General features: G+C 45.8%; 1 protein-coding gene across 1 annotated transcript in view; it reads left to right on the top strand.

Annotated features, from left to right (window-relative positions):
- The first annotated feature begins 6009 nt into the window (after positions 1–6009).
- The window catches only part of C8B (complement C8 beta chain), a 40647-nt gene continuing 30872 nt past the window's right edge, over positions 6010–15784 (top strand). Inside the window, exons 1-3 of the mRNA XM_067726313.1 lie at positions 6010–6220; positions 12415–12571; positions 15519–15660. Of these exons, the coding sequence (XP_067582414.1) occupies positions 6129–6220; positions 12415–12571; positions 15519–15660 (391 nt within the window). The 5' untranslated portion in view covers positions 6010–6128. The remainder of the gene's footprint in view (positions 6221–12414; positions 12572–15518; positions 15661–15784) is intronic.

The raw sequence follows: 15784 nt of genomic DNA, 5'->3' as shown, positions 1-15784 counted from the left end.
AGTCAACAGGGAGTGGGGAGGATTCTGCTCCACTCAGTCGTGCAGGGATCGAGGCTGCCAGAGGTTCCACCCTCTCCAACACTGGCTTCCAGGGTCACCCTGGGTATCCGCATTTCGCAGGCTGATGAGGGAAAAGAGTGTGGAGTGGCACAAGGGAGGGTAAAATGGCACGCGTCGCTTCTCCCTGTATTCCACGTGACTTTAGTCATAGGGCCAAGTCGAATTGTGGGTGCGCTGGGGAATGTAGTGTAACTGACTGCCTCAGAGGAAGAGGATGGGGTTCCGTGAACAGCTAGTCTCTTCCCCATGAAAAGATGGGACTCTTCATTCATTTTCCCGGCTATCTTTTTTTTCCCCCTTCTCATTTTTCTAGTTCATAATAGATCCATTTCCTTTTCTCCTGTGGGTTATTGTTTCGCCAACTAGTCCTCCAAAGATCTCGCTGCCCACTCGGTCCACGCACACTTCTTTCTGGCCCCATTTTGCACCACCCTGGTGATAACACCCCTGCCGTGGATGAGGAGCTCCATTGTGCATCGCCACTTCTGGTGATGCGGTTATCACAGTGATCTGCCAAGGGCTCTTTTAAATCAGGTTCTCCAGGACTCAAGGACGAATCAACAGCAGAAACCTTGGAGACGAGGGGCTCACAGACACTGATTAGGACTCAAACAGTAAGAGGGGCATAACGCGTTCCCTCCGGGATCCAGGGAAGGTGAGCCTAGAAAACCAGGAACTCAACTTAAGAGAGACGAGCCTGGGCACATCAATCCACAGGACCAGGTAACCAAGAAGGAAACATGAGGGGGGCTGCTCGGAACACCTGCCAAACTCAGCCCTGGGGACTTAATATACCTTCCTTAACAGAGAACCGTAATCTCCGTCATAATAACCCCACCTCTGTGCACAGCTGCATTGTTTACAAGGCCCTTCACAAAGGGCTTCTATCAACGACAGGAGACAGATATTACGTTTATGCCTTCTTCTCCTTCTGTGCCACCACCGCCCTAATTCAGGCCCTCATCATCTCTCGGCAGACTATTATAACAGCCTCCTAACCGTCTCTCTGCTCCAATTTGCCTCCCTCTAATCCATTCTCTACACTGCAGCCGAGTAATCTCTCTCACAAAGAAAGCTGCCCCCTTCCTTCCCTCCTGAAACCCATCAAGAGCGCCGCATTGCACTTAGGATAAAATCCATGTCATTAATCCTGCCCATCAGGCCCCTCCTGCCTGCCTCTCTGGTTTCATTTCTTTCCACCGCTCAAGCTGAACTTCAGACTCCAGCAACACTGAGTGGCTTTGGTTCCGCACAAACCCTGTGCGATTTCTTACCTTTGCATCTTGATTTTTCTGGCCTCTCCCTGTACTGCCACGTGCCCTCCCTTTGGTGCTTGGTTTGCTACCTCCTCCTCGACCCTTAGGGGCCAGCTCAAGCATCACTTTTGAGAAATGTTTCTCAGTGACCACATGCACACGCACACACGTGCACATCTGGCTACATCCAAACCATACTAATGCATGTCTCCAGCACTGCACTCATCACACGGTACTGCCCTGCTGTATTACTATGTCTGTCCCTCTCACCAGGGTGTCAGCTCTTACAGGAAGGTCTATTACATATTCATCTTTATATCCAGGCACCTAGCATTGGACCTGCCATCTAGTAGCTCTCAATAAATGATTATTGAAGCATTAATTCACAAGCCTACATTTGAAACTAGGGAAACCAGTGCTCAGAGGGCTTAAGGGATTTGTCCAGGATATAAACTAATAAATGAGAGAAATGAAATGCCAATCTAGGTCCGTCTGATGTCCCAAACACTTCAGAGTACTCCGCACTGCCTTCAAAGAGACCACAGATAACTTTGTGAGCTGAAAAAGTTCTATCTCTTAAAGGAATTCTTCCTTCTTATTTCATTTTGTTTTTACTTCTTTTGAATCTCAGATCCTTTTGAGAATCTGAGGAAGGCTATGGACTTTTTCTCCAGAAAAATGCACATACACACCAAATTTTGTATGTAAAAGAAGAGTGTATTAGCCAGGCTAAGGTAGCTGTTACTGCAGTAACATATAGACCACAAAATCTCAATGAAATAGCACAATCAAAGTTTAATTCTCACTCATAGAAAGTTCTTTATGGGTCAGCAGGGACTCTCCTCAACTAGTGTGTCAGGGCTGTAGGCTCCCTCCATCATAAGACACTGTTATCTCAACACATGCTTTCAAATCATCAGGACAGAAGAAGAGAGAAATAGAAAAGGTACACAGGCTTTTAACTGCTTCAGCATGAAAGTGGCACATGTCTGGGATAATTGCAAGATGTCCACAAATTCCTTCCCACGTTGCATGCACACCCCTTTACAAAGTGACTCTGCTTTTCCTCCTATCAACAGGTATTATCTGTCTCTGTCTCTTGAATGTGGGCTTGGCCATTTCTCTGGCCAACGGGACATAAGAAACATACTGCAGTCAGAGACTTTAAAAGCGCTTGTGCATTGGAGCCTATGCTTTCTTGCTGCTCTTTGGGACCATGAGATCACCATGAAAAAACCTTAGTCTTTTTGGAGACATGCGGCTTAGTTACCCCATCACGTCGGCCAATAGCCAGCACCTACAGACCAACAGAATAAATCCTCAAGCAGGTGAGTAAGGCCATCCTGTATCAGCCAGCCCCCTGCTGAACATCTTAGCTGGCTGAGGTTGCATGAGTGAACCCAGGCAAGACCAGCAGAACTGCCCAGCTTAGCCCAGACTTACTTGATGACCCAAAGAAGTTTTGAGCTAATAAATGACTATTATTTTAAGCGACTGAATTTGGGGATTATTTATTATGCAGCAAAAGCTAACTACTACAAAACTGGTACCAGAGTGCTGCTATAAAAAAAAAACCCTAAAACGTGTAGCATTGATTATGGAACTGGAGGCTAGAAAATTAGTTCTCAAAGTCTGGAAGAACAACACTGTCAGTGGATCCATAGACCTAGAGCTATGAATTCCTACATATAATTTAAAAGCCTGAAGGCACATGATTGTTTTCAAAAACTCTTTCCTGGCCAGAGAAGAGAGCTATGGCCAGAGAATGGTGAGTTGTGATAATTGTGCTAGACCTTCATCAGTCCTGGAAATTCCTAAGAAGAGGGTAAAGCCTTGAAATTACAAAAAGAAGAGGTTAGGAGTCAGAAGAAACTTGACTCTAGTCATAGATTGACTACTTAGCAACTGTAGAACCAATTGTGGAACGTCATCTCGGAGGCATGGAAGACGATACTTTGTTTTTATTGTCAAGATCAAACAAGATGATATATGGGGAAAACTGTTCAATTGCTAAGAACTGTCCATGAAAAATATGTGTACTATCAGCACAGCCTGAGGCTGCCATCCTCCTGGCATGACCTCAGGTGAGCGGCACCTAATGCCACCAGGGGGCGCTATGAGGTTGGAATTCCAGGAAACCCATTGGAGCCTGGAGTCAAACCCGGGAGAGTCCATTGAGAAGGCTTTCTTGAGAAAGTGACATTAATACGGAACATAAAGAATGCGTCCTATTTAGCCACGTGGCACATATTCTGGGCAGAGAGAACAGCATGCACAAAAAATCTGGAGATGAGTGAGCACACGATTCATTCGTGTAACTGCCCTCTCTAAAATCCGTGGCTTCCTCCATGAGTCCCTTAGGTTTAGGAGGTGAAAAAAGGACCCTATCTTGTAAGGATGTGGCTTCTCTTAAATGCAGGTAGACACGAGAAAGGACATGGATCTTTCTTGAAATGCAATTTTCTGCTTCTTTACAAATGATTAACCACCACAATCCATTGTGTCAAAGTTCAGGTCACTGCATCCTTTGGGACAGCGATGAGAAAATGCCTTGTGCTTGGGATAATAATAACTGGAATGCACACAGGATGGCCTGAGCAGAACTTGTGTTCTGTGCTCTGGGCACAGTTAATGCGAAGGGTCTTCCGCCTTCTGTGGCTTTCCATTCATCCCCTTGCTACTCTTCCCTATTTGCACTCCCAACCGCAGCCCAGCTACGTCAGCAGACAGGCCAGGATGGGAGCAGGCGGGCGCTTCCAGCCTGCATCAGAAAGTAAGTTAAGGGCTTAATGTTTTATATAGTCAAGCCTTAAAATAACCTTATGAAGTAGGTAATAATGAATTATGATCCCCATTTTCCAGATGAAAAAAACAGTCTCAGAGAAATTAGGTGGCTTGGTCAGGGAAATCAAATCCAGGCTGTGTTCCTTCTACCAGCCCACCCTCAAGTTGCCCGCTGCCTCTCCCCTCCAAGGCCGCTCACCTACACCTGCCAGATCAACAGAGACAAGACGGTCATCGACCACGTTCCTCCATCTCTTCATGGGCTGCAGATGAGTTTTGTAAATGCCGGGTCAGTGCAGTCTGTACTTTAACTGTTGCTTCTAAGGAGTCAGTGATGGGGGTACATCTGAGAGCCCAGGCCATTTGTACATGGCCTTCGAGTTTGCACCAGGCCTCTTTTACACTGCACTTCCGTGCTCCCCACCAGAGGCAGGGTTGGTACCATCTCCAGGTTGGGATTCGGGGCTGACGCTGTGTCGGCAGTGGAACTGAAAATGTGAAGACACCCACCCCACATCTGGTCACAGGCAACCTGGGAGTCATTTCTAGGAATTTCTAGAGTTATCGAAGTGAACATTTGCTTGAATTATGCCATTTCAAGAGACCCTTAGAGTCACATTTTTCTTTCATCCAGTTTAATGGTGAGGCCCCATCGAAACGACAAGGCAATCAGCGTGCTATTCAGAGTGATGAAAAGATGAAGGGAAAGCACTTCCCCAGTCTCAAATAAAACAAGTCTGACCCACCCTACATGAGTGGTACCTGCCTTTGCCGTGCTCACCCCTAAGGAAAGTCCTCTGACTTTGAACGTGGGAGAAGTGATAGGTGAAGGGTGAAGGTGTTTGAGTATTTTCCATGTGTGACTATCACCATGGCTCTCAGGGTTATCAGCAAATACTGGAGACAAATGTTAAATCTGATACCGATCATCTACTATACTTCACTTCCCAACAAGGTCAGGGCAGCCATCTATTTCTCCCTAAATACAATAAAGTCCTACAGAAGTTCTACAATGAGAACAACACGTATTTGGTTAACTAGCCTCATACAGTTATCATTTTTATAATGCCTATTTGTGAAACATTTCCACACTTAGCATCTCATCTGAACCCTCCTGACCCTAAGTGATAGGTAGGCAGAGCCCTCCCAGGTTATATACATATGAGGAAACAGAATCAAAGAGAGTCAATAAAAATGTCAGCTCAAAAAAATATATATATCATCTCACTTACAGAGAGAGAACATAGTATGTGCCGGCACTGTTCAAAGTGCTTTAAAACTTTCAATTTATCTAATGTTCACCACAATCCTGTGAGGTGGGTACTATTTTATCCCTGTTTTGTAGATGAAGAGATTTGGGCCCAGAGAGGTTCATAATTTGCCCTGGGTCCACAGCTGGTGAAAGATACAGAGAGAATTTGAACTCAGGTAGATGGGCTCTAAAGCTCTACAGCCTCTTACTGACTTGCTCAGAATCACGTAGCTGGAAAGAGGCAAACTGGAATTCGAAGCCTGGCCTGTCTGACTCCAGACCCTGTATTTACTTAGTAACAATAGCCCACGTGTCTGAGTGCCCAGCACGGGCCTGTTCTAAGCGCTTTATTTGTGTGCACTTATTTGATCCTCACCACTTTCCAAGTGAGGAAACTGAGGCATAGGAGTAAAGTGACTTGCCCAAGGTCCCAAAGCTGTGGCAGAGAAAGGATTTGAACCCAGGCAGTCCGGACCTAGAGCCCAGACCTTTTCGCCTCACTAACCGTCTGTCCTCTCAGCTGCTTACCCCAGAGTCTGTTACACATGAATAAAAACCAAGCTGCAGCACATTTTCCCATCATTCTCATTGGTTTCTGGAGTCACAGATAAGTCTTCTGTCCGTGCAAAGTCTAAGGCATTTCTGGTTACTGGTGGCGTTCTGTTTACTTTGCCCGACTGTTTGCTCTCTGGGGACAGAAGCTGACAGTAGCACTCCCTGGGCAGGCTCTTCATGGATCCAGGAGCCTCAGTCAGATCTCCTGTCGCATAGAGAAAATGAAGACATCCAGGGCGTGGGCTTGGAGGGCACCGGCAGACCTGTTTCTCCTCTGTGCTGCCCTGGCATGTCTCGGTTTGCCGGGTTCCAGGTAAGTGACGGTTCCAAATGATTCCCTGATCACTAATATGACGGGGAACATAAAGCAACATCATAGTGACCCTCTCCTTGTCACATGCCTATTAAATAAGGAACATCTCCTGAAGCAGTTTGCATGCGTCTGATAAAATAATATCAACAACTCTTCAAATTGTTGTGGAACCCAGCGACCAACTTCAACAAAAGTTCTTGTAGGAAACTGACATGTTTAAATGTATTTTGTCATGCTGAGAATACTTGTTCTGTATTCTAAACAAAACCTTGGCATGATTCTTTATGCAGAAGTGTTGTTATGTATGGGGAAAAAAGGCAATTCATAACAATGATTTTAATATGAGAGTGACCTACCCTACCTGCTCATCAACCTAAACTCTTTGTTCTCAGGCTCCTGCATTTTCTCTCTCTCTCTCTCTCTCTCTCTCTCTCTCTCTCTCTCTCTCTCTCTCGCTTGGTCTCGCTCTCCCTCTCTCTTTCTCACACATACACGTGCACATTCCAGATGTTCGCCGCAGTTAAATGCTAGCTAATTTATTTCATACTTTTTTTGGTATTTGTTACTAGGCTGCAAAACAGACTAAAAACAAATATCTGAGTTGAAAGCTCAAACTTAATCTGAGTGAAAGTTCAAACGTGGGCTCCACTGAAAGAAGCACCAGTGACATGGCAATTGGGGGATCCTTCTGGTACAGGAGAAGCCGCTACCATCAGAGGCTAAGCTGTCAGCTGTCCTAGGCTCCTTGTGAGCCATCCCGTGGGAAGAAGGACTGTTAATGCCATTCCTCTTACTCATTCCATAAAAGCTGTGTGCGCACAGTCTCCCACGGGGGGAGCACCTGGTACCTGTACGCACCCCCGGTGTCAGCTCTGTTGAGCGTTCAGCCCCCATTGGGCACCACCCCGAGACTAGGGTGATGAGTGTTTGCTACCCATTGGGCACTCAATGAATAGTAGGTATTATGATTATCAAGAATCTCAGCTTGGCCCTGAGAAGAAAAAAGAAGCCAAGGCTTTCCTTGTGTGTACTGTGTGTCCATCAGGATCCAAGGAAATGTGTCTGGAATGGAGGGTTTAAAGGGATCATAGCAGCCCTACATATGGACCCCTATGTGAGGCCCTTGTCAGGTTCTGAGGCTACAGAAGTGAATAGGACACAAAGGGCTCATGTTCTCATGGAGGAAACCAACATGTGAGCACAGACTATGTGTGCTGTTGCAATAAATAGCACAGGGGCAGGTGGGAAACAAGAGAGGAGTGATTGGCTTTACCGGAGATGGAGTCTGGCAAGGCTTCTGGAAGAGAGGATGCTTGAGCTGAACCTTTACATAGAAATAGGTATTTGCCAGACGGCCACGGAGGTGAAGGGTGTTCCAGGCAGAGGAAGCAGCATAGACAAGAGCAGGGAGATGAGAGAGCCTGGCTTGTTCCTGAAGCCACACATCTGCTTCAGTAAGCCTTGAGCACAGGTCAAAGTGGGAGCTGCCAGAGATGGGACCAAGGAAGAGTCAGCAGGAGTCAGATCCTGGGTGGAGCTGGGGCAGGGGTTGGTGCCTGTACACCAGCCGAGGAGCTTGAACCTTATCCTCTAGGCAATGGGGAGCCATGGAAGGGTTTTAAGCAAAGGATCGATCGACACAGTCAGATTTATATATAGGAAGTTCACCCAGAGGTAGGAAGTGGAGATGTGAGTGGGTGAGTATAGACAACAGGTTGGGAAACCTTGCTTAATCATCCAGCGATGTCATGAGATGGGGTGTTATCCTTACTCACTATGTAGAAGAGCAGACGGGTCCTCAGAGAAGAGAAGAGATTCATTCATATCTCATGAGTCTCAAACCCTCACCTGAGTCCAGGTTTAGTGCTCTGGCCTCTACCCACGATTCCATGGAGCAGTCTTGAACGTGGCATGTGTTTGAATTCCATACACGAAGTGGAGAAATAGCCTTCAGTTCTGCAACAGGAAATGCTGAGACCTCCTTTGTACTAGCTAAGAAAGGTTTCCGTTTTTAGTTACTCTTGTAATCAAGTCAAATGAAATACTCATTATGTCATCTTAAGACTTACGTTTGCTTATTGCCACTCTGTGCCAGGCACTGAGGTATATTAAGTCTAATTCTCAAAGCTATTTGAGATAAGTGCTATTGTTTATAGTTTATAGAGAGGGAAACTGAGATTTGGAGAGAGAACTATCTCTAGGTTCCTCACCTAGAGGATATCAATATAACAGAATATGGATTCATATCTGTTTTTTTTTCTGGTTCCAGAGCCCCTGTATCTTTCTGCCTCTTGCTAATGCATTATCTCTTCTCCACCTGCATTGTGGATCTGACTTTCTGGACTCCCAGGCCATTTCTCTTATCTCTGGACCACACATTTGTTGCCTTGAGAGTTTGCTTAAAATTTCATTTCTACAATAGCAAATGACACAGAGAAGAGAAATTGAAAATCCACCACCCAGAAGCTGCCCCTTCCAGCAAAGAGGAAGGATGCTATTTGCAAAGGATGCAGCTGCCTAACAAATTGTGTGTGACAAGAAAGTTGTTGTGTCAGGGCGTTTCTACAGAAAGCCAAAATGTATTGATGCACCCTGTCTATGTAAGCTTATGGCTCGCAATTTACTGCTGACCTAATCCTGCCGTACGTGATGGGTCCATCTTTATTTTGATCAGAGACTCCTGTTAGAAAGAGAGTAGGAGACAGGAACCAAGTGAAATATGTCCTCCTGCTGGCAGCTGCATTCCATGCACCTCGAGGAATGGCAGGTACCTCCTTGCCAGTCCTTATGTAGAGGATACGTTCCAAGGACTTGTAGAAGGGTGTTTGCTGTAGCATTGTTTGCAATTGCAAAACATGAAAAAAATATATAAACATCCTTCAGAAAGAATAAGTTGAATGCAGTGTATGTCTTATGATGGAACATGTAGATAAAAGAAAGAAACAAGACCTCTTTATGAATCAACATGGATAGGCCAGAAATACAATGTTGATTGACAAAAGCAAGTTATAGAATACTATGTCCAGTATGAGTGCAGCTCACAAAAGCAACGCTGTGTGTTGTGTGTGTATGTATGTAAACATTTAAAAAACTGGAAGGATGTACAGCAAATTCATGACAGTAGTATCCTCTGAAGAAGAGAGGAAAGTGAACTGGGGCTGGTGTAAACCACAGACGTCAAATTTATAAGGTTATTTTTTATGTAAAAAAAAAAAAGACTTGAAAGAAGTGTACCAAAATGTTAACAATTGCCAATCCTGTTTTGTGAATACCTGAGTATTTATTATTTTGTTTTCTGTACTTCTCTGGGCATGTTTAATTTTTCAACATTAAAAATACACGGAGGATTTTGAATGACAGAAGTCAAGGCAGTTGGTCAGAACGTCCATCTGGTTCATCTCTGTAAATTCACAGCGTGAAGGCACATGTTATAATAACCATACACAGAGGTCCTGACTGCCCCCTGTCCTCTGTTGGGTCCATGCTAGTCCCAGGAATTAAAGATGCAATTTAATGCTAGCCTTGCTTTCCGATTTGCATTTTATAGTACTAATAAACCACACACATTTATCCAATGTAATTTACAAACATGCTGTTTATTCAGCTGATCACGTCATTGTATTGCCACCTCCATAATGAAAAGAGATCTGGTGGTTGTTACCACTTTTTACCAAGTTCCTTCTGTAAGTGATCATCTTGCCCATTAACAGGCTTTCACATCTCAGAGGGGAGAATAATTGTGACTCTTAATGGCAAGCGTGCACATTATTTATCTACTCAGTCTCCACTGTGGCCTGAATTGGGTGGAAAGTTGCTAAAAACACAATGTAACTATTTCTTAGGGGCAACAGAAAGAGGATACCCTGCAGAGCTGTCAAATTCGTACTTAGGAGAAGACAAATCACAGACAGTATTGTTTTGTCAAACCTGGCAGATTAGTAGATAAGAGCACGTTCTGAAGCCCCCAGCCGCTGGGCAGCATCCTGCCTCGAGTAACCATTTTAAAGACTCTACACCTGTGGTTCCCGCTAGTCTTTGACCTTTCATTAAAGATCCAGCTTTACTAGGCAATTGATTTTTGCTGATCTCTGGGGTGGTCGTGGAGATACATTTCACTGTAGTTAATATCATCCTCTTTTTTAGGACTGTTGCCAAGTGAGAATGTATCGTTAATGACCTTGTCTGGAGTGATATGTTAAAATTTCGAGACAGTGGAAACTATGTGATGCTCTGTAATGAATGAATCTTGGACACAGGGATGCAAGAGGCCTTGCATGGAGATGGAGGGGACTGGCAGAGTGGATGCTGGCCTGGTTCCCCTACGGGCAGCATAGAGAAATGGACCTAACAGAGACTAGAGTTGAGCAGACCTCGGCTCAGACCCCAGCATGACCACATACCAGCTGCATGGCTCTCGGCCATTTCCCTCATCTCTCTGGAAGGTTGCTGCCTTCTAGCATTGCTGTCAGGATTAGATGAGATGGCATGGGTGAAACATCTCAGGCAGGATCTGACATGTCCTGGGCTCTCAGCAAATCTTAATTCTCTTTCTCTTCTCGTGTCCCTTTTTACCTTGAAAAGAAACGCAAATTACAAAGAATCTTGCAGTGTTATACATTCTTTCAGATGGAAGCAAAAGAGAAACCATACTATATCCATCGTATTACACATGGGGAAACCAGAGGCCTAGGCAGATTAAATAACATGCCCGTTCATTCCCTCTTTTACTCGATGTCCCAAGACTGCCAGGAACTCAACAAAAAGTGTTGCCTTATCTTCTAGACAGATTTCAGATCTCGTATTGCTTGACGGCTCTGCAGATGTGACACCATCTGCCTCTCCCATCCCCCCGCCCCACTGGCCTCACCCTATCCCCTACCCACCCCTATGTACTGTCCTCGCCCTGGCCTGGCAGAAACCAGTCTCTCCTTGTCTGCTGGTTGTGCTTATGTTTCCCACGGTCTTGTCCTGCCGGCGTCTCTCAAGAACAGTCTTATCCTCTCCCAAAGCTTTTCATGATCAGATCTGTATCCCTAGTACAAACCCCTCTCCTGAGTTCCAAAACTACGTAGGGACTATTTATCAAATGACTCTACGTAGGTGTTCCACAGACACTTGGAACTCCGCTTGTCCCAACTCCATCATCCTCGACAGATTCCTTTGCTCCCGAGTTCCCCACTCACCCATCCACTCAAACTAGAAACCAGCATCAGCCTAAACCTGTTCCTCTCTCTAACCCACACCCCCATCCTATTACCCATCACTCTATCCATTCCCCCGAGAATCTCTAGTAAGTCTGTCTTCCCCATTCTGTCTCCCCTGGATGCTGCAATGGTGCAGCCTCACATCACTCATTGGTACCACTGCTCGAGCCTCCTACCTGCATTTCCTGCCTCAGGGCTCTTCCCACCTCCACCCAGCCTCCATTCTGCAGCCACAGTGATGTCCTAAAGCTCAGCTCTGACCGTGGAGCCTGCATGCTTAAAAACCTTGCCTACCGGATAATGTCTGGAAGAGCTAAGGCGTGAGGCATGTTTCTCTTTTCCTATCCTAAGCGAAACTGTGAGTTCCAGAAGGAAAAACCTGTGTCTTATAATTCTCTGTATCCTCTTTAGCATGGTATCCTGAACATGGTTTGTTCTCAGACCAAATTTCGTAGACTCTTAATGTGAGAGGGCAACTTAAAGACCACCTCGTCCAAACTTCTCATTTTCCAGGGTGTAAAACAGAGGCCCCAAGATGGGGAGGGTATTGCTTGAGGTCATACATCTAGCTGTGGTTGTAATCCCTGCATATCTAAAGCACTTTAGAGTTGATAAAGTGCTTTCACATATACTTTCTTATTTAATCCTACAAATAGCCTAATGAGCTAGGTATGATTCTCTCATTATATCATATAGGTGAGAAAAGGGCAGCTCACAGAGGTTGAAAAACCAGACCAAGATCATCCAGCTCCTGATGGACTGTCTTCTGATCAGAGTTCAGCACTCTTCTGACCCTAGCTAGCCGTAATGTCAGGCAGTAACTGGGGGTTCCAAAACACTTGTTGAGTGAATTAACCTCTACTTGACTGATAAAGGAATAGCCTTGCACAAATGAGCAAATATATATTTATTGAATGGACAGACAGGTGGTTGGAGGTATATTTAATTCCCTTCTGATACTTGACTCTCTTCTCTATGATGACCTTTTAGGGGTGAAAGGCCACCCTCTCTTGAGTCAAATGCAGTCAACGAGAGCCTCGCCAGGACTAGACAGACGCGGAGTGTGGATGTCACCTCAATGCTTATTGATTGCGAACTGTCCAGCTGGTCCTCCTGGACCACGTGTGATCCTTGTCAGAAGAAAAGGGTAGGTACCCAGGCCTTGGGAGACCTCTGAACTTCCAGGAGCCCTAATCCTCAGCAAGGTCGTCTGAGGCATTACTGACAGCGCCTGCATCATAGTGGGACCTGGGTAAATGTTGGCTGATTTAATTAATGGATTTTATTCCTCTGAGTTTCCAAGGAGCAGTCAGATCCTTTCTTTGATCTTTCAGATTTTTTCCAAGCATATCTGTCCTTGCTCCCATTAGCAGCTTCTTAATTAGACTTCCTACCTCCAACCTTGCTCTTTCAATCCATCTTTCATGGTGCAGCCAGGGGAGCTATTGAAAATGAAAGTCTGGCCAGTCTGTCCCCAGCTTGGACGTCCAAAGTCTCTGCATGGCCCTTAGGATCAAGTCCAGACTCATGGTGTTCAAGGCCCCCCATGCCTTAGTCCGGGCCTACGTCTCCATAGAACAGCCCCCATGCCAGCACACAGGACACGTGTATTTTCCTGCACATTTCACACTCTGTCTGTTCCCTTATTCATGCCGCTTTCTTAGGCTGGAGTGACCTTCCCCCCTCCTTCACCAGCTAACACCTACTCATGATTTGAAACTGCTTAGCGGCCGCCTCTTTTGAGAAGCTTTCCCTGACTTCTCAGCCCCCCTTGCCCTTAGATAGATACCCTTTTATGAACTACAATAGCTCCTTATTCCTCCTGTATCCTAACACTTATCATTTACTTTTCTTTTATCATTGGTCTTTCCATTAAATGATGAGCGCTTAAAAACGTATTCAATACTGTATCTTCAGTGTATAGGCCAATGTCTGACATGTAAGAGGTGCTCCATAAACATGTGTTGTTTGATCTCATCATATTTCTTGACATCTCTATAAGGAAGGGAGGATAATTGTTACACTTTCTGTTAGGCAGATAGATAGAGACCCAGAGCAGGTAAGTGATTTCTTGCGTTCACCCAGTAGCAAAAACAGACCTTGAACTCAGGCCACTGGCCTCCTTGTCTAGCATTCTACCAGTCAAAACACACAGTCTCTGCAGTATTTGTTCTTCGATCTTCGTCGTCACAGGAGGGCTGACCCAGGAGCCAGCTCTAAGAACAGGATGTGTCAGAGAAAAGGGAACGGTTCTCATTTCCCCGGCTCCTTGGGAAACTGAGCCAGCCATGGGCTAGGACTCTAAAGAGGCTGTGGAAGTAGGCCCAGGACAATTGCACGCTTAACTGGATCAATATGGAGAGCCCTGCAGGCTTATTCAGTTCCCAAAGTAGGCATTATTGCTGATGTGATCAACATTGATCCAGTTATCTGGATAATTGCTTCATCTGCACCGTAAACCAGGAAGACCCAGCATGAGCCGTCCATCCATCCACGCACTCAGCCAGACAGAGCTCTGCACTCAGACTTTGCCACACGTGGTCCCTCAGTGTACATCACTGCTGTCTGCCGGGTCAGTGGCTGGGAGTTCATCAAAACCTTTCGACTGGAATTGGGAGATGTCTTTCCTCCGTCATCTCCACACTCCTCAAACCCATTTTGTCTCTGGTGCCTGGGGCTAGTCTTCTGGCATCTTCTTTGCAGACCTTATCCCTGTCCTGCTAGCCTCTGCCTTCCAGGAAGAAAGACTCTGGGAAAGCAAAGGACCATGGGTGGATGCTTGTCTGTGTTTCTTTTCTAGATTTCCAGATACCATGCACGTGATAAGTGTGGCTGCTTAACATGTCAGTCTGTAAAGGGGCTGCTGTCCTGCTTTGCCCCCTTTGGTGGTACCAAAATCTTGACTACCATTTGGATGCCACCCAAATCTGATCATTTCCTTCCTCTGCAGTGGTTTCTCATTTCCCCATAATGAAGTACTAAATCCAGCCTTCCTGAGGCCTGGGAGGCCCTGCCTCACCTGCTCCTGGCTACGTCTCCCTCCATCTCTTGCCACTCTCCCTCCCTCACTCTTCACTCCAGCTGTGATGGATTTCTTCTTGTTTCCTGGAACAAGGTGCATACTGTCTAGTCTCTCAGCTTTGGCACAGCAGTTCCCTCCACGCAGATCGCCCTTCTCTCTCCTCCTCAGCCAGCTCTCCGTGTTTGCCTGACGTGTCTACTCACCCTCTGGGGCTTAGCTTAGATGTCGCTTCACTGTCTCCTAAGGCTGCACTGCGGATCCCCCTCTGCGTTTACAGAGCGCTCAGTACTGCCCCTCTCGTGGCACCCGTCGCACTGTGTTGTCACTGCCTGGTGTTGACCATCATCACCACCACCACCATCTGCAGCCTTCTCGAGGGCAGCCCAGAGGGCACGATTATGATCAAAACCAAACAAGCATAAGTAGCACCTAACATTGGGTGGCTCAATCAAAAGTTTGAAAATCCAATCCATATTTCTGGAATAAACAATCTAGAGATAGAGAAACATTGACCGCTAAAAATTATTAATAATTAAAAAGAAAAATGAGCACAAGCAATTGAGTGCCTCCTGTGTACCAGACAACGTGAGGTTTCATATATATCTCACACATATAATTGAAACTCCATAACTGTGTATTTAGGTAATTCATTATCCCCATTTTATAGATGAGTAAATTGAGATCACAGTGCTTAAGTAGCTTACCTGATATCACATAACTAAAAAGTATCAGAGTCAGTGGCTCCAAAGTGCATGCTTTTGTGTTATAAGCTACTTAGTAAATGAGAATACTTGAATCAACCCATTGGATTAATCAAGCTGAAAGACTGAACTGGCTGCATCAAGGCACTTATACCTTTGAGTCCAAAGCCCACGCTTTCCCCACATTTAGCAAATCTTTACTGATCACTGTGGATGCAGAAACTGAAGATAAGATCCCTGCCCTCAGAGGGCTCCCAGTCTATTTGAAATAGACAACCAGCCAATGGCAACATAGATCCCTAAGTGTACCCCTTAGCTCCCCAGGTCTCCAAGGCTCTGCCCTTGGTTCACCTTGCTCCTCTCTGCTACAGTACAGACATGCCTACTTGCTCCAGCCCTCTCAGTTCCATGGGGAACCGTGCACCTTCTCTGACAAGGAAGTTGAAGACTGTGTTTCCAACAGGCCATGCAGAAGTCAAGTGCGCTGTGAAGGCTTTGTGTGTGCGCAGACAGGTATAAAGGGACGCAGGAGCGGGAGGGGAAAGCTATCAAGTGAGCCAATGGCACATGATGGTGGGAGGACTGGCCATTGCCTGGTGCTCAAGATCACGGTCCTGTGTCAGGTCAGGAGGCCTCC

The sequence above is a fragment of the Pseudorca crassidens genome, chromosome 2 (assembly GCF_039906515.1).
Source record: "Pseudorca crassidens isolate mPseCra1 chromosome 2, mPseCra1.hap1, whole genome shotgun sequence".
Taxonomy (NCBI): domain Eukaryota; kingdom Metazoa; phylum Chordata; class Mammalia; order Artiodactyla; family Delphinidae; genus Pseudorca; species Pseudorca crassidens.
The sequence above is the reverse complement of the archived record's forward strand: the minus strand, read 5'-3'. Positions and strand labels throughout refer to the sequence as shown.